The 23,113-nt window shown below is 37.8% G+C and overlaps 1 protein-coding gene across 1 annotated transcript in view; it reads right to left on the reverse strand.

Annotated features, from left to right (window-relative positions):
- Positions 1-13,483: 13,483 nt before the first annotated feature.
- LOC128612259 (peroxidasin) overlaps positions 13,484-23,113 on the reverse strand; it is a 68,791-nt gene continuing 59,161 nt past the window's right edge. The window contains exons 19-23 of the mRNA XM_053632220.1: positions 22,895-23,103; positions 20,722-20,836; positions 20,429-20,558; positions 18,743-18,856; positions 13,484-16,256 (exon numbers count right to left, since the gene is read on the reverse strand). Coding sequence (XP_053488195.1) covers positions 16,122-16,256; positions 18,743-18,856; positions 20,429-20,558; positions 20,722-20,836; positions 22,895-23,103 — 703 coding nt within the window. The 3' untranslated portion in view covers positions 13,484-16,121. The remainder of the gene's footprint in view (positions 16,257-18,742; positions 18,857-20,428; positions 20,559-20,721; positions 20,837-22,894; positions 23,104-23,113) is intronic.

The raw sequence follows: 23,113 nt of genomic DNA on the forward strand, positions 1-23,113 counted from the left end.
AATCTTGCAATCACTTTTAAATATGTCAAACATGGGCAGGGTTTGAATGCAAATGCAGAGTTTATTGAACGAAGCAGAATTTAAAAAAATCAAATCAAAGTCAAACTCGATAGACATGCAACGTATCAGGTGCCGATCAGCAGAGCCATTAAACTAGGCTCAGAACTTACTGGAACAGGGTGTTTACAAACAAAAGATGGGAATGCATGCTGGATGAAACACCAATCCATAGTTCAGGGCACTATGCACACACACTCTGCACACACATTCATTCAAATCTAGGGGGAATTTAATGTAGCTACTGGCACATTTTTTGGGAGGTGGGATGAAACTGTGAACATGGAGCTCAGGATCAAACCTGGGAGCTGTGAGGTAATGTCATATCACATCAAACCAGTGACTACAATTCCCATCCTGCACTGAGGCCTACAAACATGCCCGTCATGGACCGCAATTCCCAGAACACTCACATTCATTCTAATCACGCACTCCTGCATCCAATTTACACTCACTATCACACCACACATATAAGAGACTGTTCAGACACTTAATCTTTGCGAAGTATTACACTCAGTTGCTCAGTCTCTGTCGTTATTCCAAGCCTTATCTCGTATTTGCTTTTCTGATTCTTGACTTTGTTTACCCTGTTGATCTCGATTCTCTGCCTTGCCTAGTTTAGCCTGTTTTCCTGATCATTTGACCCTTGCCTGTCTATGTACATTGATTACTGCCTGATCCTTTGGACTTGTTATTTTATTAAACTGCCATACCTCTAGACTATAAACTCTAGACTAGGCTCATGATCTAGATTTTGGTGGGGCAGGACAACATTAATCGACACTGTGGACCTGAAACAAGATTATGTTGAGAGACTAAAACACTTGAGTTATGCTATAGGGCACTAGGTCTAGTGAATTTTTGTTGACAAAGAGTTAACAATATCCTGCATTCAGTCTAGCAGCTCGTTTTGAGTGCTTTTAGATACACCTTTCCTGTTTCCAATGTCACACCATTCAAGACACACGCAGAAAATATCTGTACTAAGATCTGCCAGGTTTCAGCACAGCGTCCAGCCCAACAACAAAATCCACAAAAACGCCTATATACATTTTTCTTCTTTTTCTCAGCCTTTATGTGCCATATTGCATGCACATTTCTGATGCACAGATATTGTCTGCTCCATAAACCCCATTTCCGATCTCTTTCAATCTCTGCAACATTTATTGCAATAGAAATGGTTCTGTGTATCATAGACAGACTGTATAAACTTTTGTTTTCAGGAAACTGATTAGATTTACTTCTAATGATTTGCTCTAAAACATTATCTTGGTGGCTGTGGAATATTTTGAATCTAGACCAATTTGCTGTTAAATCGTGATCGTGGTAACCCTATCATTAACTGTCCCTATCAATGCTGCTTCTCTGCCAAACACGGGCTTGTGTGAGACTTGCCTGAATGGACCTCTGTTAGAGCTTGTTGCAGTTCCCCTTTTTGACTACTAGGTACAATAATAATTCTATGGAGCTAAAAAGGGGCAGTGAGAACACTGCCATATGATTGCGCAACACCAAGAAAGGCAAGCATATCAATGGAACATCTGCTTATATCTGATAAATCGTAACTTTTTTTCAGTAGGAAATTAAAACACATGAGGCCATTTTTTACTGAAGATAAAAACGGCTATATATATGGTTGAGCTCTGCTTCACCTGTGTCTGTGGATGAGAAACCACTGATAATAAAGGAATTAACACTGAAACAGAAATCATTAAAGGTTAAAAAAAAACAACAAAGTTCATATACCCCAATTTTATATGTTTCTGGGACCTAGTATATGATGGTAGCAAGATAAAAGACTGAAGGTGCACTTTTGAGTCGCTGAGTAGGCTGAGCTAACATTAACCAGGTCAAGTTCAAAGGCACATGAGAGATGGAACATCAGATATCTGATATCTGTGCTGAATCGCAGTATAACAACACAACAATTACAGTGAGTAAAACATAATCTAGGATAACCACACTAAATACCATGCACTGTTTTCAAGCAGTACTTTCCAGCTACTGCACAATTACTAGGTGAACTGAGGTGAACTGAAGCCCTGGATTTTCTTCAGAAGTTCCTGCACCCACCCCCTACAACAACAAAAAAGTTAAATAGTTATAAAAACAATAATGGTTATTTGCTGCACTTCTCATTCTTTTGATTGAGAGACAGAGCATTCCATATTGTTAATGTTGTTTGTTAGTTATGGTTGTCTTTTTATACCCCCATTGGACTAAATTTGTTTTTATTCATTAAGTAAAAAAGGTTTAAAGTAAATAGAGATGCCAGTAACCTCATCTGGGGTCTGAATAATGCATTGATTACAGGGATATAAAAATGCAACATTCTTTCACTAACGTTCTGTCTAATACATTGGACATGTCTGATGTCTTATTTTTAATAACGGTGTTTTCCCCAACCTGATACTGTGTATCAGGACAAGGAAATATGGACTGTGTATCCAGGCAGCTAATGCATTACTCTGTAGTGGCAGGGTTGCCAGTTCTATGAGCCGGATACCAAAAATGTTAGACATAAAGAATCGCTATGAAACAAGTAGAACAACTCATTGATACACTAAATACACTGATGCAGTAAAATATCATATGCATTTACTGTAGTGATGTTGCCTTAAAATGTACATAAGATAAGATGGCTATCTTCCACTGTTGGGCTGTTGTCCAAGACTCTTAACTCTCCTCTGCTTAGCTCAATTGTTATTCACTTTGAATAAATGCATCAATGTAAATGTCCTTTCTCTTCACAAGATTCACAAGACCGTCCTTTTCTTTGTCAATTCATGTTTTTGTGTAATGGAATGTATTCTAATGTATTTAGTGCATCAGTGAATTGATCCACTTGTTTCACAGCAATTCATTAGTCTAGCATTGTTCACAATAACACAGACAGTTATTGTGATGTCACTTTATTAATATGGAGATATGTTTGGCAATGGATAGAATTTGGGACAGTGGATTTTTGGTATCCGGCTCATTCTTAGACTTGTTTTTAGCCTCCTGATTGGCTTTTTTTGCACAGACCTGGCAACCCTGAGACTACAGAGAAATGCATTAGCTGATGGATATACAGTCCATATTTCCTTGTCCTGAGACACAGTATCAAGCTTTGTCAAAACAAACAAACAAAAAAATAGAATTTGTAGTAAATTATAGGTTGAGCCAAAAAGAACTGTAAAACCGTAGTGCTATTATCACTGCAAATGTGTTTGAACCATTTCTCTGGTGTTTGCTTGCAAAAAAGCCAAGGTAATAGAAACCTGAGAACAAACCTATTTCCTTATCTAATGTTTATCATATAGTCTCATGCATAGAGACTATATCTAATATCCTAAGATTTCTCTTCAAAATGTACCTGCTGCTTGAAAATCATCACTTCTCACAATCTCCAAATGAGGAAGACACTGTGTCTATGACAGTTCTCCACTAGAGGACACTAGAAAGCAATACTTGGTGCACACCCTGCAATCCTGATCATGCTTAGCTCATCACAGCAAAGTACTCTCAGCGCGAGTGTATTCTGGCGACTGACATGATTGATACACAGACAGAAGCAGCATCAAAGTCAAAGTTCACCTCTCTATCCTTTGCCACCATTGGTCCACATTATCTGCTCTAAGCCCTTCCATTTTGTGATGGATAATGGGAGTGTTCGGTGTAAAAAGTATCAACTTCACTTTTCACTTGTTTAGCAAATATAGTACATCATCCAAGTCTTCTTTTGTATCTCACAGTTGGATGACACCGATGACAACAGTAATGTTTACTCTCAAATCATTTAGAATAGCACATAAGTATGTAAACAATGAGACATAGCTTATGGTTCACATAATAAAGATGTAATACATTTAATATACCGCTTGACACATTCAAATACATTTCAAAACAAAATATGACCTGCAAGATGTACTGTATATCCTTGTGTACTAATCTACTAGTGCTTTTTTTTTTTGCTAATATTTTCCTCACTGAACACTGAACTACTTGGTTCCTCCTTTTATTTTCTGCTCTACTGCTCCACTTTGTGATCTGCACGTTGTGTTTCTGTGCATGACTGTGGGCTTTAGATTAGTGCTGCTCTGGAGGTTTTGAGATTTTTTACACCCCGGTTCACCCTCACCCTGTTACGACTGCCAAGGAACGTCTTCTTTAATTGAGAAGAAGTTCCAAGTGGACTGTGGAAAACAGCACCATGTTAAAGTTAAAGAGCTGAGGGTCCTCATCTGGCTCCAAAGCCAGCAGATGTGGAGAAACGCTATGGCCTAATTGTGCTGCTTGGCAGCATGCCTAGTCTGAGCCCTGAAGAAAAAGCTTTTCATGTCAGGAGAATGTTTTTTTTTCTTTCTTTCTTTCTTCTGAGCAAATGTCAAATCTGCTCACTTCTTTTTAGGAAAGATATGGTGCCAAGGTCTTTTGCTCAACCAACAAATATACACTCGTAGACTATTTTCCAGCCTCCTACTTCAGTTTACATGATCTCATGTAAGGGCTAAATAGTGTGATGAGTCACACATGATGTACAAGTAGTAATGTGAGGTAGGTAGGCTGGAGTGTAATATTATTTATTTGCTGGATGCTTTTATGCAAAGCAACTTACAACTGAGGAAGGATACAACTAAACATGTGAGTTAAGGATCTTTGTTATCATGGCAGCTTGGCAGTGCTGGGATTTGAACTCACAGCCTTCTGATCAGTAACCCAAGTGTTAACCACATCCCAACTTTTTTTTTGTTTTGAGGTTGCTTGTTTCTGTGCAGAGGCTTTTTCAAATCTCTGTCAGCTTATGAAGCGGTCTGAGCTTCATAAGAGCAAATTACCACTGGCACGGCCTGAGCTGGCTGACATTCAGCTCTGAAACGCAAGCCAGTTAGTCATTCCTAAATTGAGCATAGTGTCATTTTTTTCAAGAGCAATAATGACTTCTTGGCACTCCGATGTGCCCTCACTTGACCACTCTTATTAGTGTAAGATCCCATCAGTCTGAGGGCTCTGTGGGACCGAAAGGCGATATGCATACATAAGCAGTCACAGCTTTTGCAGGTGATGTCAGAGGATGTTTTCTTTGTAGGGATGTGGAAAGTATGGCCGGCATTTCCACAGCCAGTGAGGCAACAGCCAGGCATGAAGGAATCTCACTATTTCCGCATGGTCTGCGTCCATAAATCCAATTACTGACACTTTAATATGGGGAAATTGAATTAATGCGGTAACTGGAAAAGCCACTACAAATTCGGCTAACGCGTTCTCTGTTTATTCTGCCTTAAGCCTGTGCTTGAATATTCTCTTGAGACCTAAACGATGATATATTTCTCCTTACTATTGGAATCACAAGCAATTAACACCTTAACTAATCAATGTTTCCAAACAGGAAATAGATTGTGGAAAAAAGTAATATGTGTACTAAACACAATATCCTTTGAGTACACAAGTTTATAAAGATCTGTAATTGGGGAAAGACTGATACTACCGTATGAGTGTGGTTTCATTAGAATATAGCTCAGTTCAAATTGTAACTGCACAGTCATTTTTGGAAATGGCCAAAAGCCAAACTGATGCATATCATTCAAAAATAAGCAGAAACCAGGATCAAATTTTGCCGGAATATAGAAAAGATATTGAAAACACAATAAAAAGGATACATTGCTGCCTGGGCTTGTATGAAGGAAGAATAGTCTAGCAACACAGAAGAGTCTATATAAAGTTTACTCTAAAAGAGGGGTGTAAAAAATATAAATCATATAAAAGTTACTAAATGAAACTATTGCCATGATAAATGGTGACACTCCAAGTTTCCCACATGTCTGATCTAGAGGTGGAATTTGCAGTATTTAAGAATTATGATGTAGAGAAGTTAAGCTATAAATCACTATCACTGAAGCAGTGTTGTTGATTAAATAATTGTCTGTAAATTGTCACTGTATCTACAGTGGTGCTTGAAAGTTTGTGAACTCTTTAGAATTTTCTATATATCTGCATAAATATTACCTCTATGTGAACCTCTAAGATTAGCAGTTAATTTGAAGGTGAAATTAGAGTCAGGTGTTTTCAATCAATGGGATGACAATCAGGTGTGAGTGAGCACCCTGTTTTATTTAAAGAACAGAGACCTATCAGTGTGTGATCTTCTCAACACATGTTTATAACAAAAAACAACATGTTTGTAACAAAAGGTTACAAAACCATCTCTAAAGGGTTTGGACTCCACCAAACCACAGTCAGACAGATTGTGTACAAATGGAGGAAATTCAAGACCACTGTGACCCTCCCCAGGAGTGTTCGAACAACAAAGATCACTCTAAGAGCAAGACATGTAACAGTTTGCAGGGTCACAAAAGAACCCAGGATAACTTCTAAGCATCTAAAGGCAGCTCTCACATTAGCTAATCGTAATGTTCATGAGTCCAAAATCAGGAGAACACTGAACAACAATGGTGTGCATGGCAGAGTTGCAAGGAGAAAGCCACTGCTCTCCAAAAAGAACACTGCCTGTCTGCAGTTCAAAGGTCATGTGGATAAGCAAGACGGCTATTGGAAAAATGTTTTGTGGACCGATGAGACCAAAATAGAACTTTTTGGTTTAAATGAGAAACATTATATTTGGAGAAAGGAAAACACTGCATTCCAGCATAAGAACCTTATGCCATTTGTGAAACATGTTGGTGGTAGTATCATATTTTGGGCTTTTTTGCTGTATCTGGGCCAGGACGACTTGCCCTCATTGATGGAACAATGAGTTCTGAAGTATACCAGTGTATTCTACAGGAAAATGTCAGGACATTTGTCCATGAACTGAATTTCAAGAGAATGTGGGTCAGGCAGCAAGTCAATGACCCTAAGCACACAAGACGTTCTACCAAAGAACGTTTAAAGAAGAATAAATTTAATGTTTTGGAATGGTCAAGTCAAAGTCCTGACCTTAATCCAATAGAAATGAGGACCTGAAGTAAGAAGTTCATGTGAGGAAACCCACAAACATCCCAGAGTTGAAGCTGTTCTATACTGAGGAATGGGCTGAAATTCCTCCAAGCCGACATGCAGGACTGATCAGCTGTCAAAGGAAATGTTTATTTGCAGTTATTGCTGCACAAGGGGGTCACACCAGATACTGAAAGCAAAGGTTCACATACTTTTGCCACTCACAGATATGTAATATCGGATCATTTCCCTCAATAAATAAATGACCAAGTATTATATTTTTGTCTCATTTGTTTAATTGGGTTCTCTTCATATACTTTTAGGACGTGTGTGAAAATCTGATGTTGTTTTAGGTCATATTTATACAGAAATATATTAAATTCAAAAGGTTCACAAACTTTCAAGCACCACTGTATTTGCTGGAAGCCAAAAGCAGTATTAATGTGTTCTTAGAGGCCAGACAGTGAGCTACAAGGAGAGCTATTCATCCAAAATGAATCCAGTTGATGATTCACTGGAAAAAGAAAAGAAAAAGCAATGAAAAAAAAAGATCATCATCATTCAGAGCAGCTGTGGGATAAATGGTGCTCAAACGTTGCCAGTTTTGTCTGGCATCAAACACCTCAGTCATTTTTACACTCAAATCAACAAAAAACTTCTGCCAATGATAAAGTGACCAAAAGAAATTGGGCAGAGTTAAAGACAGTGGATCTTAAATGGATAAAATGAATCACAGGCTTCTTACCTGACTCTGTACTTCACACGAAGTGCAGACTTCCTGTTGATTTGAGTATTTTCTGGTCCCTTGTTGCCGTCTGTAATGTTTTTTCCTGACCAGTCTACTATGGAGCCCTTTTCAATCCAACTCAAAACTGGAAAGGTAATTTTCATATCCGATTTCTATTGTCCTGTCTGCCTGACTGAGAGTGTATGTTCACTTTGCTGCCAATAGAGGATAGAAATCCAACATCCAACCCTGGAATCAGAAGCACAGAGTGTTAGAGAAAACTATGAACATTATAAAATGTTCATATAATTATGAACTACGCTGCTATAATGAAGACTGACAGAACAGCAAAGTAACATAAGGTAGTACCACATTTAATAGCTCCATCTTATTTGTTAGCAATTTGTAGCATTGTATATAAACAGTAATAAAAATCCTCATCTATCCTGTTTCCCAGTCTTTATCAGTAGTTTGGAGAAGGTTATTATGTGATATGATTCAGTACTTTCTCCATGGCTACTAGTTTATCTTATAGTTTATCTTACCACAGAGCTATTGCATTCTCAAATCTGATTGGTTAGAATGTGTTGATTAATTCATTTAGCTGAGGCAAATCGCAGGTTTATATAAATGTGCTTGTTCTAATATGCTGTTGTTTCTATAGTAACAGCTTACACAGGGACACCACATAAACAGATTGTAAACGTGTGTAATCTCTGGTATGTGTGTAAACTTTTTTCTGTGAGGACATGTTTATTTATCATTTTTGGAAGGAGTCCAGTGTGAGCGACCCTGTAACAGTCACAGGTAAAGCTGTAATTGACAGTTGAAGATTGGAAAAAGACCAAGCGATGTTGTTTTCAATCTTCAACCATCCAGTTTACTGAACCTGTACCCAGTGTAGCATCAGAATCCTGTTCTAGGTAGACACGAGTGGAACCCAGTGGGGTCTTCTGCTGTTGTAACCCATCTGCCTCAAGTTGTAAAGAGTTTATTTGTAAAGAGTGGTTATTTGAGTTACCGTAGCCTTCCTGTCAGCTCGAACCAGTCTGGCCATTCTCCTCTGACCTGACTCATCAACAAAACTTATAAAAGCGCTGCTCACTGGATGTTTTTTTCTACAATTCTTTATAAACCTTAGATACTGTTGTGCATAAAAATCTCAGAAGATCAACAGTTTCTGAAATACTCAAACCTGGCACCAGCAACCATACCACATTCAAATTCAGTGAGATCACTTATTATTCCCCATTCTGATGTTTCTAAAGCTCTTGATCTGTATCAGCATGATTTTATGTGCTACACTGCTGGCGCATGATTGGGTTACTGGAGTCTGCAGGAAATGAGCAGGGGTATGGGTGTTCTTATTAAGTGGCCAGTGAGTGCACATAAGCAGTTATAAATGAAAAGCTAAATGAAAGCGATACAGCATCACCAAACTCAGAATATCACTCCTGTTTATGCTACATATTCAGTGTACATTTATGGTATAAAGATGGACTTGATTCAGATATGTTTGAGCACTACTGATGAGGAGGTCCATATGAAGAGAGAAAGAAAACAACCTGCAGCTGGAGCAGGGTCAACATTTCTTTTTGATCTGACTCGTGTATGTATTTCTGCCTTTGATCACTTGACGCTTTTATGTGGTATTCAAAAGAGCTGTTGGAGATTATCCTGTATTGAATAAAAGACTATTTTCATTTTAGTCAAAACATTTAAGGTGGACTATAATGACCACATGTCTGGTCAGTTTCCTACATTCCTTACATACTTTCTGCGGAGGAAAATATTGTGACTATACCTTAATTACAAGGATGAAATATTGGAAAAGAATATATTTATACAGTTCTAGATAGCAGAAACAGGAAACTGTTTGCTTCACCTGGTTATGTAAGATATTGTTGTATAGAACAGCCTTGAATTCTAGATCAGGATCCTGATGGGACAAAGAAACATGCTTCATTGTGTAAATATCAAAATACAATGAAAACAATAACAGGACAACAAACAGCAACAGTGAATATAACCAGCAGTTGTCTCACTTCCTTCAGTCCCCCATATAAGCTCTACAGCGTCAGTAGTGAATATATTGAAAGTATGGGAATAGCAAGGCCAATTCTATATTTTTTGCTATACATTGAACACATTTAGGTTTGAGATCAAAAGACGAATATGAAATGACAGATCAGAATTTCAGCTTTAATTTCCTACTATTTACATCGAGATGTGTTAAACATCTTAGAACATGGCACCTTTTGACTGAACCCAGCCATTTTTTCAAATGAGCATAATATTGGAATTTGTGTTTCTTTGACTGATAGGTGTTTCTTGCACTCAGGTGTGCCCTGTTAGATTGATTGTTTAAAGAATTAATAGCTCTGAATGCCCACTCTTGGTTTGAGCCCTAGGTTTCACCTGTGAAGACTGCATTTCTTGTTAAAAAGGATAAACCGACAGGAAGACCAGAGAGCTGTCTGTGGGAGAAAAGCAATCCATTTTGAAGCTGAGAAAAACAGGAAAATCAATCAGAGCGTGGGTATGGCAATACAACAATTTGGAATATCCTGAAAAAGAAAGAAAACAAAAAGAATATGTCTGGTGTACTAACAACCAGACATGGAACAGGTTGGCCAAGGAAAACAACAGCAGTTGATGACAAACAAAAACCTAAAAACAACAGTTAGTGACATCACCAACAACCTTTTCAGGGCAGGGGTGAAGGTATCACAATCTACCGTTCAAAGCAAACCTCAAATACAGAAATATAAAGGCCATACCACAAGACGCAAAGCACTCATCAGCAGTAAGAATCAGAAATCCAGAATGGAATTGGCAAAGAAATACAGACATGAGCCACAGAATTTCTGGAACCAAGATTACCCTCTACCAAAGTGATGGAAAGGCCAAAGTGTGGAGAAAGAAAGGATCTGCTCATGATCCAAAACATAGAAGTTCATCCGTCAAGCATGGTGTAGGTAGTGTCATGGCTTGGGCTTGTATGGCTACTTCTGGAATGGACTCACTAATATTTATTGATGATGTAACACATGATAGTTGCAGCTGAATGAATTCAGAAGTCTACAGAAACATTCTGTCTGCCACTTTACAGAGAAATGCATCCAATATAATTGGGAGGAACTTCATCATGTAGCAAGACTATGACCCAAAACACACTGCCAACACAACAAAGGACTTCATCAGGGAAAAAATTGGAAAGTTTTAGACTGCCAACTCAATCACCAGACCTTAATCCAGCTGAGCAGCATTTCGCCTCCTGAAGACGACACTGAAAGGGAGAAACCCCCCTGAAACAAACAACAATGAAAAAAGCTGCGGTACAAGCCTGGAAAAGCAACACAAAAGAAAAATGCAACAGTCGGATGATGTCATTGGGTCACCGGATTGATGCAGTTATTGAAAGCAAGGGATATGCAACCAAATATTAAGTCTTATTTACTTTAATTTACTTTATGACTGTCTGTTCCTATACTTTTGCTCACCTAAAAAAGTTGTTTAATACATCTAGATGTAAATATGAGGAAATGTAAGCTGAAATGCTGATCTATCGTCTCATATTCAGAATACAACTGCTGTTCCAATACTGTACTGGGGACTGTAGTAGAGCTGCTTTACACCAGACAATAACAATAACATCAGACAATCCTGGCAAACTGACAAGTGCAGCCTGCCAATGATGTCCCTATTTTTCTTGTCACCATATTTGAGACATTTATCCTGCACTCGCTAACATCATCTTTAAATGAAGGGCTTTTTAAACGTGACCTGACAGGGTATGGCACCAACAGGACCTCATCAACTCTTTCTAAAAAGGAAATCTAAAAAGGAAAAAAAAATTACATATAATTGTTCAAATGGTGACACGTTTTGTAGGGAGACATTTATTTAACAATGCCAACACTTTGTAACAGCCAGTTTTCCACCACAGGAAAGTATTCAGGACAGAAGACTTCCTCTGTTTCTTAGTAACATGACAAGCTGACATTTTTGTCTTTTGGCAAGACAAAGAAATAAAAGAGGCTGGTTAGTGTTAGTGGGAAAAGAAACTAACTTGTCTTGTGAAATTTCTGCAAATGTAGTGCAGACATGATTAAAAACTGATTTTAAAAAAGTATGACATCATTCTTTAGTTAATAAAAAAAAAAAAGTGGGGCGTGAGATGAATAAAACACTTGTATGTGATTATAGGAAAATGATCAAGTTTGGGTAGTAACAGTAACGTCGCTTTGTGTTCATCCCACCACCTTTGATTATTAAATTACAACAGAACAGCCTGTTGTGTTTAATTCCTTGCACAACACATTTCTTTAGCCCTTTCATGCACGAATTATGAAATCCTTATCAAAGATTTTTTTTTCTCTGTGTTTTTACTCTTCTTTAGGCATAAACTTTTTTTTTTTTTTTTAACCTTCATTTTACTTTTACATACATTTTTCAAAAAGTTTGTGAAGTGTCCACTCCAGTGGACTGCATGCGTTCAAAGAATTACTCCAGTGGCAGTTATGCAGTTATTCTATTGAAATCCTTGCAATAGCCAGAAAATGCCTTTTGCATAGCTGTTCACTGTAGTGACCACTATGCATGAAAGGGCTAATTACACAACCTATAATTGTAGTTTGTCCAGAAAGTTCTCCCTCAGTATACCTGTAACAGGCAGATTCACAACACACTTTTTTTTTGCAAAAGCATTGCAAAAGAAAGTGTGAAGAAAGTTGTCTACATGTCTACAATAGTGAAATAGTACATTTGAACTTGTTCTTTTACATACCGTGTAACACTGAAATCAAAGTGAGTAGGTAAGTAAGTAAATTTTATTTATATAGCACATTTAAACATAGCAAAGCTGACCAAAGTGCTGAACAGAGTAATAAAAAGTTCAATAGAAAACAGAATAAAACCAAATAGAGACAGACAATAAACAATAGTAAAAACTAGATTTAAACGCCTGGGAGAAGAGATACACTTTCAGGCTCTTTTTAAAAATGATAATATAAAGTGCAAGACTGATATCCATTGGCAATTGATTCCATAAACTAGGAGCAGCAACTGAAAAAGCTCTATCCCCATTAGTTTTTAAACAGCATCGAAGGACATGCAAAAGAAAAATATCAGAAGATCTTAAAAATCTGCTAGATGAATGTGGTGTAAGAAGATCTTTGAGATAAGATGGAGCGTGATCATTAGGAGTTTTAAAGACAAACAACAGAATCTTAAACTGGATCCTAAAATGGACCGGGAGCCAATGGAGAGAGGATAAAACTGGGGTGACATGATAAAATTTCTTTGCTTTGGTCAACAGCCTTACAGCTGCATTCTGAACTATCTGGACACGAACAAGAGATGACTGAGGAAGACCCAAGTACAATGAATTACAATAATCTAAGCGCGATGTGATGAAAGCACGAATAACCTTCTCCAAATCTTGGAAAAAGAAAAATGTCTTAAGTTTAGAAATAATCTGTAATTGGTAAAAACTATTCTTAACAGCTGAATTTATTTGCTTGGTTAAGCATAATTCTGAGTCCAGGATGATACCAAGGGTCCTAACCTGGGAAGAAATTGAGGGGAAGTGACTACGAAGCTCATTAATGAGACCATCTCTCAATCTCGGGGGACCAAAAACAATTACTTCGATTTTGTCTTCATTAAGATGGAGAAAGTTATTCGTTAACCATTTTTTTATATCGTCGAGCTATTCAAAGGAATACCTCCATATTAGAGATCACCATGGTCATTTTCTTGAAACTCCCTTATAATGGATGTCCACTTCCGTCCAAGCATTTTTAAGATATGCGGACTGTATATTGTTTAAATCTACAACTGTTGCACTCTAACAACAAGTGTTTTGCTGAGACAAAGAAAGTCTTATCAAACGTGTTCTTATGAGGTTTTATCCAACGTTTCAACACTGGAGAAATACAGTAAATTGTAATTCCAGTTATGTTCGCTTTTGTGAACTGAAGATTTTGTGGTGTCCACATTGACTCAGGAGGAGACTGATAGTTGGTAACACAAACAACAAACTCACTCATTTAAAAAGTTGCTCCATATCTAAAGGGACCAAATTATATAGATTCAGATTTCAACTGACTAGAGAATTTAGGGATGATAGGGATTGCAAAAATACATTTTGCAATACTTTTACTGACAGCCCTAACAACCACCCATTGAAAAAAAAAATTCCTTGGTAATCACATTTATGGTAGATTGAAATTAGGTTTAAAATGCCTGGATTTGCCAAAATCTTTCATTTCAATATCTTCCACTGTACTTGATTAGATATACGTAAATGGTATTGGAAGTTGAGAGTTGTAAAAAAACCTAAAAACATTTTTATGTCAAGTGTGTTCATTTTATTATTGTTGAGAGGCATACAATACAGTGCAAACAATCTTTGGCAGAAATACAATACAAAATATCAGGAAATCATTCTGACCCCTGGGTTCAGTTTGTTCAGTCGTGCAGGGCAGTGCATTGCATTGCATATGGGCAGTTTGGGGCAGAGGTCAGAGTCTGGGGTAAAAGTGTTGAATGAGAACTGACATTAGTCTGGAGCATGGGAACACAGAGAGCACAGACGAACAGCAAGCCCTCTTCGTTAAGTTGCGGGGAGGCAGAATAAAGAAAGCAAGCAGATACACAATAACAAACAAAAAATAATACTACAATTTTGCTGTTCGCTAGAAACACAATTACCCAACACTACATTCCAAGTCTTACAACCTGCAAAATATACCACATGCTGGCCAATCAGAGACCAAGACATACCCTGTGAGTAACTGAACTGTTAATGTGCCTGTTAGTAAATCTGGGATTTTCGGTTATTCTTATGGCTTCCACAGTATTATTCTTCTGTTTCACATAAAAACATTGCCTCTCTTCTATTCCATATGGCTTTAATTTGAGCAAAATTAAGGTCAGAGTGTGTCACATTCTCTAACATGACGTCAGCGCTGTTCACATGCCATCTACTAATTCCAGAGAAAAAACATTCAGCCAAATGTTCTGACTATATACAGGCAAGCCACAGAGAGAGGGAAATGAGCAAAGCCTGGAAGTCACGGGTTAATTTATATAAGGCTATTTTTGAGTTGGGTGAGTAGAGCGGGTGAAAAATAGACAGGGAGTGTTGATCTACATGCCATCAGGTCTCTATACTCTAACATAATCCACTACATCTATAAATAAAATAAACAAAGGAAGGGCAGTGAATGACAGTGAAATGGAGCAGACCCTTACATCGCAATAAAGAACAATCCAAGAGTAATGTAAAGCCAATTCCTCCAGGAAATTACCAAAAAAAAAAAAAAAAAACTGCACAGAGGAAATGATGCTGACATGAGCATGAAATCTGTGCAGCACTCTAATGAGGCAATGCCCTTCTTCAACACTGTGGTGAACCTGTTCAAACAGGGATGGGACTCGCTGGCAGTAAACCTTTCCGAAACAGGCTGGAAATACTGCACTGGTGAGCAAGATGTCTGCAGACCAATGTGTTTAACTGAAACTAACATTGCGAGATGCTGATGTAACACTATCTAGCACAAAGGCCTATTTACCTCAGCTGCTACACTTCTGCCCCTGTGAAATGTTTAGTGTCAGGGAAAAACAAGCAAATATGAAAAGCACCAGATGTTAACCAGTTGCTACTGGAACGAAACATTTGGTGATCAGTAGACTTTCTTCAATTACAAATATATTTTTCAATATATTCACATTATCTTCATATACAAGAGGTTGATACAAAGGTGGATGCATGTGTAAAGTTATATACTCATTAAATGATAAGAAAGCACCATAAAAGTTTAGTAAAAGCTGGAGTAACTCTAGTATTTTTTTCCTATAAAATGTCTTTTGTATAATTATGAAACCAGGAACACCCTTGGAAGGCACATACTGAGTGTGCATAACATTTTGCATACTGTGTAAAAACATTGTAGAAAGAAAAAAAAAGTAGAAAGCAATACCTATATATGTATTAATGTTGGGGAAGTAGCACCATTTGCCATCTCTGACCTGAGAACGCTTTTTAGAGACTATGTGACTGATAACGGATTCGTTCAAGCTCGATTTGTAATGTAATCCTTTCTCTTCAGTGCACACGATGGGGCAGGAAGGGTCAGGCCAACACATCCGGTGGTCTCTAAAGGCCTGTGGTCCCTTTGGTCAGGCCTGATAGAGGAAGAGATGAAGAAAACATCCTCTAGGCATTCATCTGTTCATCCATTGATTCATCTGTTATTTTAAAAGTGGATAATGTGGCAACATGGGCAGCTCATGGCATGCCTGGAGATATGGGGTTAAAAAACAACAAAACGAAATAAAAACAGTGAGGCATGTAGATGCGGCAGGTCGCATCGGTTAAGTCTCGTCTTTGAATGCTTCGGTGTTCCTGAGGTTATACGTGATGTTCTTCGGCCTGCTTTTTCGATGGCTGTTCGAGGCACACAGGACAGCAAACACCTTTCAGTGTCTCAGGCTTTGGACATGATGTTTGCGGACACTTCTCCACAAAACATGTCACCTGGCCCTCCTAATGCACACAGGAGAATTCAGAAAAAATTAGAGGAGAGGAAGTGAGGAGAGGAGGGGGGGAAAAAAAGAAAGAAAAAAAAAATTCAGTCATCAAACTCCACTGCGTGCTTTAGTGAGACAAGAGTTATATTCGGCATTTTTACAGGCAAGTGAAGCTGAACAAAACCACTGGTTGTTTTTTGCGATAAGACATCAAAGCTTTTTTGGGGAAAAGCAGTAAGGGAAAAGGTTAAAATTCGGTTAGCCACCAATTGAAAAGAATGTCACTTGGCACATGGGTGAAGGGCTGGGATGGCAGTGTGGCACCATTAAATCCTCTCTGGGCACGACTGATAACAGCAGAAATTAGTGTGTTAGCCAGAGAGACACACAATACCCAAGACCCCCACACACAGAGCTACTGAAATAACACAGACATGAGGTTGGCGTGAGTATGGGCGAGACAAAGGCTTGATGGCGTAGAGTGACATTTTGTTAAGCCACTCTGAAAGAACAGGCTCTATACGCACTCCTCATTTATTACCTCTGCCTTTTTGTCAATTTTCAAATAGCAGGTAGTACCATGCAATGACATCAGTTGTTTGTGGGGAAGAAAGTCAAATCAAAATAACCACATAGGTGTGATTTAGTTCCTTTGACTTCTTTCCATGTTGCACGCAGCCAGTTTAACCCACTACACTCGCTTCCTGATGTTAACTGAACACAGATTCAACGGTGAATTTTGAAAGGACACACAGGGATTAACAGTTTCACCACAGCACTGTACACTTTTCCCTTGAATCTGAAAGTGTTCACACATTTTATACACACACACATATATATATATATATATATATATATATATATATATATATATATATATTAGCAGCTTTGACAGCTGAGCCAACTATAATTCAAATCCCAGGTATACACTACCGGTCAACAGTTTGGAGACACTTGACTGAAATGTTTCTCATGATCTTAAAAACTTTTTGATCTGAAGGTGTGTGATTGAATGTTTTGAAATCGGTGTTGCAGACAAAAATATAACTGTGCCGACATATTCATTTCTTTCATTGGAAAACTAACATTTTATTTACAAAAAAATTTTTTTTAAAAAAATGGATAACTTAATGGATGAGTGACTTATTCCGAAAAGCAGCCAATAAGTGTGGAGCGTAGGTGGGAACTCCTTTAATACTGTTTAAAAAGCATCTCCGAGAGATTCCTCAAGAAATCGGTTGAGAAAATGCCAAGAATACATTTCTGGAAATTCTACGCAAAAAGGAGGTCTACTTTGAAGATGATAAAATATGAAATTATTAAAAACATTTATTTTGGATTTGGAACATAATTTCCATAGTTTCATTTGTGTTACTACAGAGTTTTGATGACTTTATTATTATTCTAAAATGTAGGAAAAAAAATAAATAAAGAATGAGTATGTCTAAACTTTTGACCGCTCGCGTATATTAATACACTCGTTCTAAGAACTGAACATTTATAATAACAGTTCATTCACAGGGACTTGTATGGACACTTCACATAATCTAAGCCAAAGCATAAACAGATTAAAAACCATGTTGTTATTTAACAGAAAAAAAAAAGTATAATCGTTGATGTGGTGAAGTTTTCTGTTACGGAGATGTTTATTTAACGTTTATGGAAGGAGTCTCTAATGTGAGGGCTTTGTAAGAGTCAGGACTTTGAGCTTTATCTTGGTAACATGACAAGCTGCACTGCCTTATAAACTTCCAGAGAGGCTGGTGAAGGAACGACTCTTTATAGCTGTTACAAAGTAAGTCATAACAGGAACTAACCTGTTTCACAGAAGTTCTACAACATTAAATGCGACTGTTGAACTGTATGACATGTCATTCATTAATAGATATAAACTTGTAAGTGGTGGCAAACTGTTGTGGTAGAAGAGGAATAACATTTTACAGGACATGCTATTATAGGAAAATAATCCACTTCTAGGTGGTAACATATCGCCGGCTGCAATCCTGTTGTTGTTTACTATTCCTTTTCCGGTTACAACATGCCCTATTGTGCTTTATTCCTTATGTAATTTTCCTGCAGTTGAGCACAACACCTAGAGCAGACTATATTTCATATCCTGTTTTTCATTAGCTCCAACAGTGGATTAAATGGCATGTAAACAGTGACACTCTGCCCTTTAACAAGGTGACTGGCTCTATATAAGAACATTTTATTAGCTGCCTTGTTGCCAGGACATGGAAACTACATACAGCTAATTCTATTATATTCTAAAATTTACATGACCGGAATATTAGTTCGATTCAGAATTTTATAATGGAGGTAGTGTGATGTTACAGTGTGATTTTGCTATAGTGATTCAGTAAACAGTGTTTCACAGTGGCCTTTAAAAAGGTGTCATATGATAAAGAATGGTATATTAAATTATGTATTTTTGATACTAGGTGCTGTTAAGGAACCTCCAGTCCACAGGACTGCTTGAATACATGGACGTGGTATACGTACTCTGCACTCGCATGTGGTGCAGGGGTCTTTCTTCCAGGCCTCTCTGTTCCCCCGCTGTCTTCCCTCTTCATCAGTGCAGTCTGTCTTACTCAGACGGACTTCAAGTCTTTTTATCTACAGGACACAAGATGTGAGAGAGTACAAGTCATAACCTTTTAGCGCCTCTGCCTTAATCAGTGCTGGTCACTTTAAAAACTGGAAAAAATTAAGCCTTCATTAGTAATGCAGCAAAGCCATCTGTAAACCATATGCTTTAACTCAACAGATGACCAGCACAGTCAGCATATATCTCTATGTACAGTACTGTGCAAAAGTTTCAGGCACCCTATTTTGTTTTTTTTTTGCACCAACTTTGTTATAGATTTTTTTATTTTATGACTTCTACATTATCGAGTCAGTACAAAAACATTTTAGATTCCCAAACATTAGTTTTCTAGCACAAAATTAAATTTTTACACAAAAGTGTTTGCATGTCAGTAAAGAAAGCAGCATATTATGTAAGAGACACTTTTCAGACATAAAACATAATGAAGGCCGCTGGGTTTTGCTGCAAAGATAAGAAGCAAGTGTGACAGTCAAAGTCTCCAGAAGAACCGTTCTGCAAGATGCTTAATAAAACTTACAGCTCATTTCCTTATAAAACTGCACTAGTTGTACCCAAGACTACTATTTTTATTTTTTTGTCACACCAAATATTGACTTTGCTTCATTTACTTCTGTTTACTGCTCTTTACTGTATTTAACATTTAATTTCATTATTTTGAAGGCATCTTTGCTCTACAGTATTTCTTCACATGTGCCTAAAACATACTGCAGAGTACTGTATGTTCTTGATAATAAGGCTTAAAATAAGAATCATGTTTCTGAAGTTCAAGGCTATATAATCCATTCAGTCTCTCGCTTTGCTGATGCCTTAATTAAAGCCATGTGTTTGAAATGTAGATTCGCCTACAGCACTGAAACTCTTAAAATGTCCAAATGTGCAGGGCTATCTGATCCTGATCCTGTTTCTGTTCAAACAGTGCCAACCCATCTCATCAACTCTCTAGAGCAGGGGTGCAGTCCTGCAGAGCTGGAGAGCAGAGAAGTTGAGTAATTTTCCTGCTCTAATAAACATGGCAATTGACTGGTTTTCCAGGAATGAAACTGGCACCCTGCTTCAGAGCTATTCTGAAATAATGCAGAATTTGTGTAGTCTTCAGTACAAAGCTCGTCTTATGCCAGGACATCTGCCTGGTGCTGGATCTCTTTACAAATGAGATATGTGAATTGTGGAAACTGTTCCAAAATTTCTGCATACCCTTGCACAATAGATCTATTAATCCATTGCCCTTCAATTAGTCTGCTAATGCTTCTGGATTTGAGGTTTCACCACACAGAGATTTAATAAAATTATGTATATCTTACAGGACATTATTATGATGCAAAAATATAATACAATTCTACTTTTTTTGTATGGCTTCGGCATTTGCAGAGGAAAAACGACCATAGAATTATTACGAAGGTGGTTGTTTTGCTGAAAGTATACCAATGCCTTTACTCCTCTGCTGCATCATTAATGTGTTTAAAGGTTTACAAGTCACAGTTAAAGTACAACTGTCCCATATTGTTCAGAACATGACACCTATGTGGAACTTTTTTCTGTTTAAAAACCCTTTTCATCTTTAACCCAGAGTCCAGTCTCACCTGCTTTCGTAAACTAGTGATCGTCTTCTGCATGTCCATAACAAAGTCCTGGAAGTCATTTACTGGAGGTTCAGTGTTTGACTTTGAGGAAAGAGTTGCATTTATGATGGTTCTGTCATCATCAATATGGCTGAAAAACAAAATGGTATAATAAATTAATTTTGAACTATATTTTGCTATAGTTCGTATAGGCTAGATTTCAGCAAGCCTATGCATTTATGTTTAATAACATTTCTAAAACTTTATGTAATCAGGATAAAAGTTTCAAAAAGAAATTTAAGCATGAGACTGACCTGTGATCATCCTGCAACTTTCTAGAAGGATTCTCGTCTACGTAACTGTGCGCCACTGACCGGCGGCCTCTGAAGTGATAGGACAGGGCATTGAACTGACCTTTGGTGCGGCAGTCTGTGGATTTGAGCATTATTGCACATCACTGACAGTAGAAAGAATACAATGCTGCTTTCATGCAGCAACAATACATATAGTGTGAAATCTGCAAGTAGTGAAAAATAAAGCCCTCCAGAATCATTGGCACCAGTCATAAAACATTTACATTTACTGCATTTGGCAGATGCCTTTATACATTACAGATACGCTTTGAAGTCTCTATAAATAAATACATCCTGATACTGGTTCACTTGGTCCCAGACTAAAAATACCATCAGTCAAAAAACTCTGTTGGGGAGGTAATAAAGAAAGAAAAGCACACAGACTGCAGAATTTTAAACATTTAAAGTGCTAATTTAAGTACTTTAGGAAGAAGTAGGTCTTTAGACATCGTTTGAAGACAGCCAGTGACTCAGCTGTTCGGACATCTAGGGGAAGTTCATTCCACCACCTAGGTGCCAGAACAGTGAAGAGTCTTGATGCATGCCTTCCTTGTACCCTGAGAGATGGTGGGACCAGTCGAGTGGTGCCAGAGGATCGGAGAAAGTGTGGTGCAGTGCAGGGTGTGATAAGTGCTTTGAGGTAAGGGGTTGCTGGTCCACAGAAATGATCAAAACGACTGTATAAAATAAACATTAAACACAATAATTTTAAAAAAATCACTTAAACAATAGGAAAAACTGTTCTAAAATTGAACTCTTTGTTCTAGCAGTCTGACAGACAGGCCTGAAAAGATCAATCCCAACCATTCATCTTAAATTCTGCAAGAATAGGAATAAATATATATATAAAATGTTTTTTTTTTTTATGTTCACTTTTCAAATCATATATAATTAAACTTAATTAAACATAAAAGATGTTTCTCAATCTGGTTGACTTTCATAACACCCATAAGATTATACTTCTGTGTCCATTCATTCAAAGGAAAGCAAATGATTACTGCCTAAGCCTGAGATAATGACTCAGCTGATTCCAGCACCAATTAAATACCTCAATGGATCATAACACATGAATGATTTAGTAAATGTTTTCTTTCTTGGCTCACTATTTATGCTCGATGGCATTTCTTTGCTAGGCCTAAGCACTCCAGGTCCCAAAACATCTGCAACTGCTCACATTTAAAAATAATGCATGTTTAACTTAGTCAAGACTGTAGAAAGAACAATACATACATGTACATGAACAAAAATGCCTACCTGTACACAGAGGTGGGTAGTAACGTGCTAGATTTACTCCGGTACATTTACTTGAGTAACTTTTTAAAAAAAATCTTGTAACTTGTTATCTAGTAATTTGCTACTTGAGTAGTCTTCTCATTGGATACTTTATTACTCCTGGTTTGCACTTATATAGCACTTTTTTAACCTTAGCAGTTCCAAAGCTGTGTCTCATTCACCCATTCACACACGCACTCACATACCAATGGAAGCAGAGCTGCCACGCAAGGCGCTAACTTGCCATCGGGAGCAACTTAGGGTTCAGTGTCTTGCCCAAGGACACTTCGGCATGTGGAGTCATGTGGGCCGGGAACCGAACTGCCAACCCTACGATTAGTGGACAACCCGCTCTACCACCTGAACCACAGGCGCCCTCTTACTCAAGCAATGATTAGCATTACTACTTTTACTGATACTGAGTAATTATTTTTTTTTTATAAGTAGTTTTACTTGTACTTGAGTAATTATTTTCGTCTACTCTACCCACCTCTGACTGTATAATGTAAGCAATACATCAAGGTTTCTAGAGTATAGTTCATGTGAAACAAGCAATTTAAAAGAAAGAACTGGATCGCACAGGAACCCTTATGACATTATCATTACTGCATAGTTGACAGTTAGCCTCGCTATTCTCACATGAGTATCTTTTCAGTGATATTCCAAATGAAGGGATTTTAACTAAACAACAGACTGTGAGTCATTCTAATCAGAATGCAACTATGTAAGCAGGCTAGACGATCACAAACAAGATTAGACACATCAAGCATAATGAAAGTTTATTCATGTGTGGAAAGATGTAGATAAACAGCGTTGGTGTAGACAGAGTTTATAAAGATTATAATCTCGTCCTTGTACGTACCTTCACAGCAGTCCTGCCACATCCGCAGGTCGATCTTGGGCACATCCTCACAGTTTCCATATGCTCGAGGGAACTCTGCCACGGTGAAGACGTCAGACTGAATGCGGGTAATGTTGTCTCCGTTGTCACACAGCACCCGGGTGAGAGAAGCCTGCTTCAGCTGAGTCAACTGAGCTGGGCTAAACACGCCAGGGTTCTCGTACCAGAATCTGGCAAAAA

The sequence above is a fragment of the Ictalurus furcatus genome, chromosome 9 (assembly GCF_023375685.1).
Source record: "Ictalurus furcatus strain D&B chromosome 9, Billie_1.0, whole genome shotgun sequence".
In the NCBI taxonomy this organism is placed as follows: Eukaryota; Metazoa; Chordata; class Actinopteri; order Siluriformes; family Ictaluridae; genus Ictalurus; species Ictalurus furcatus.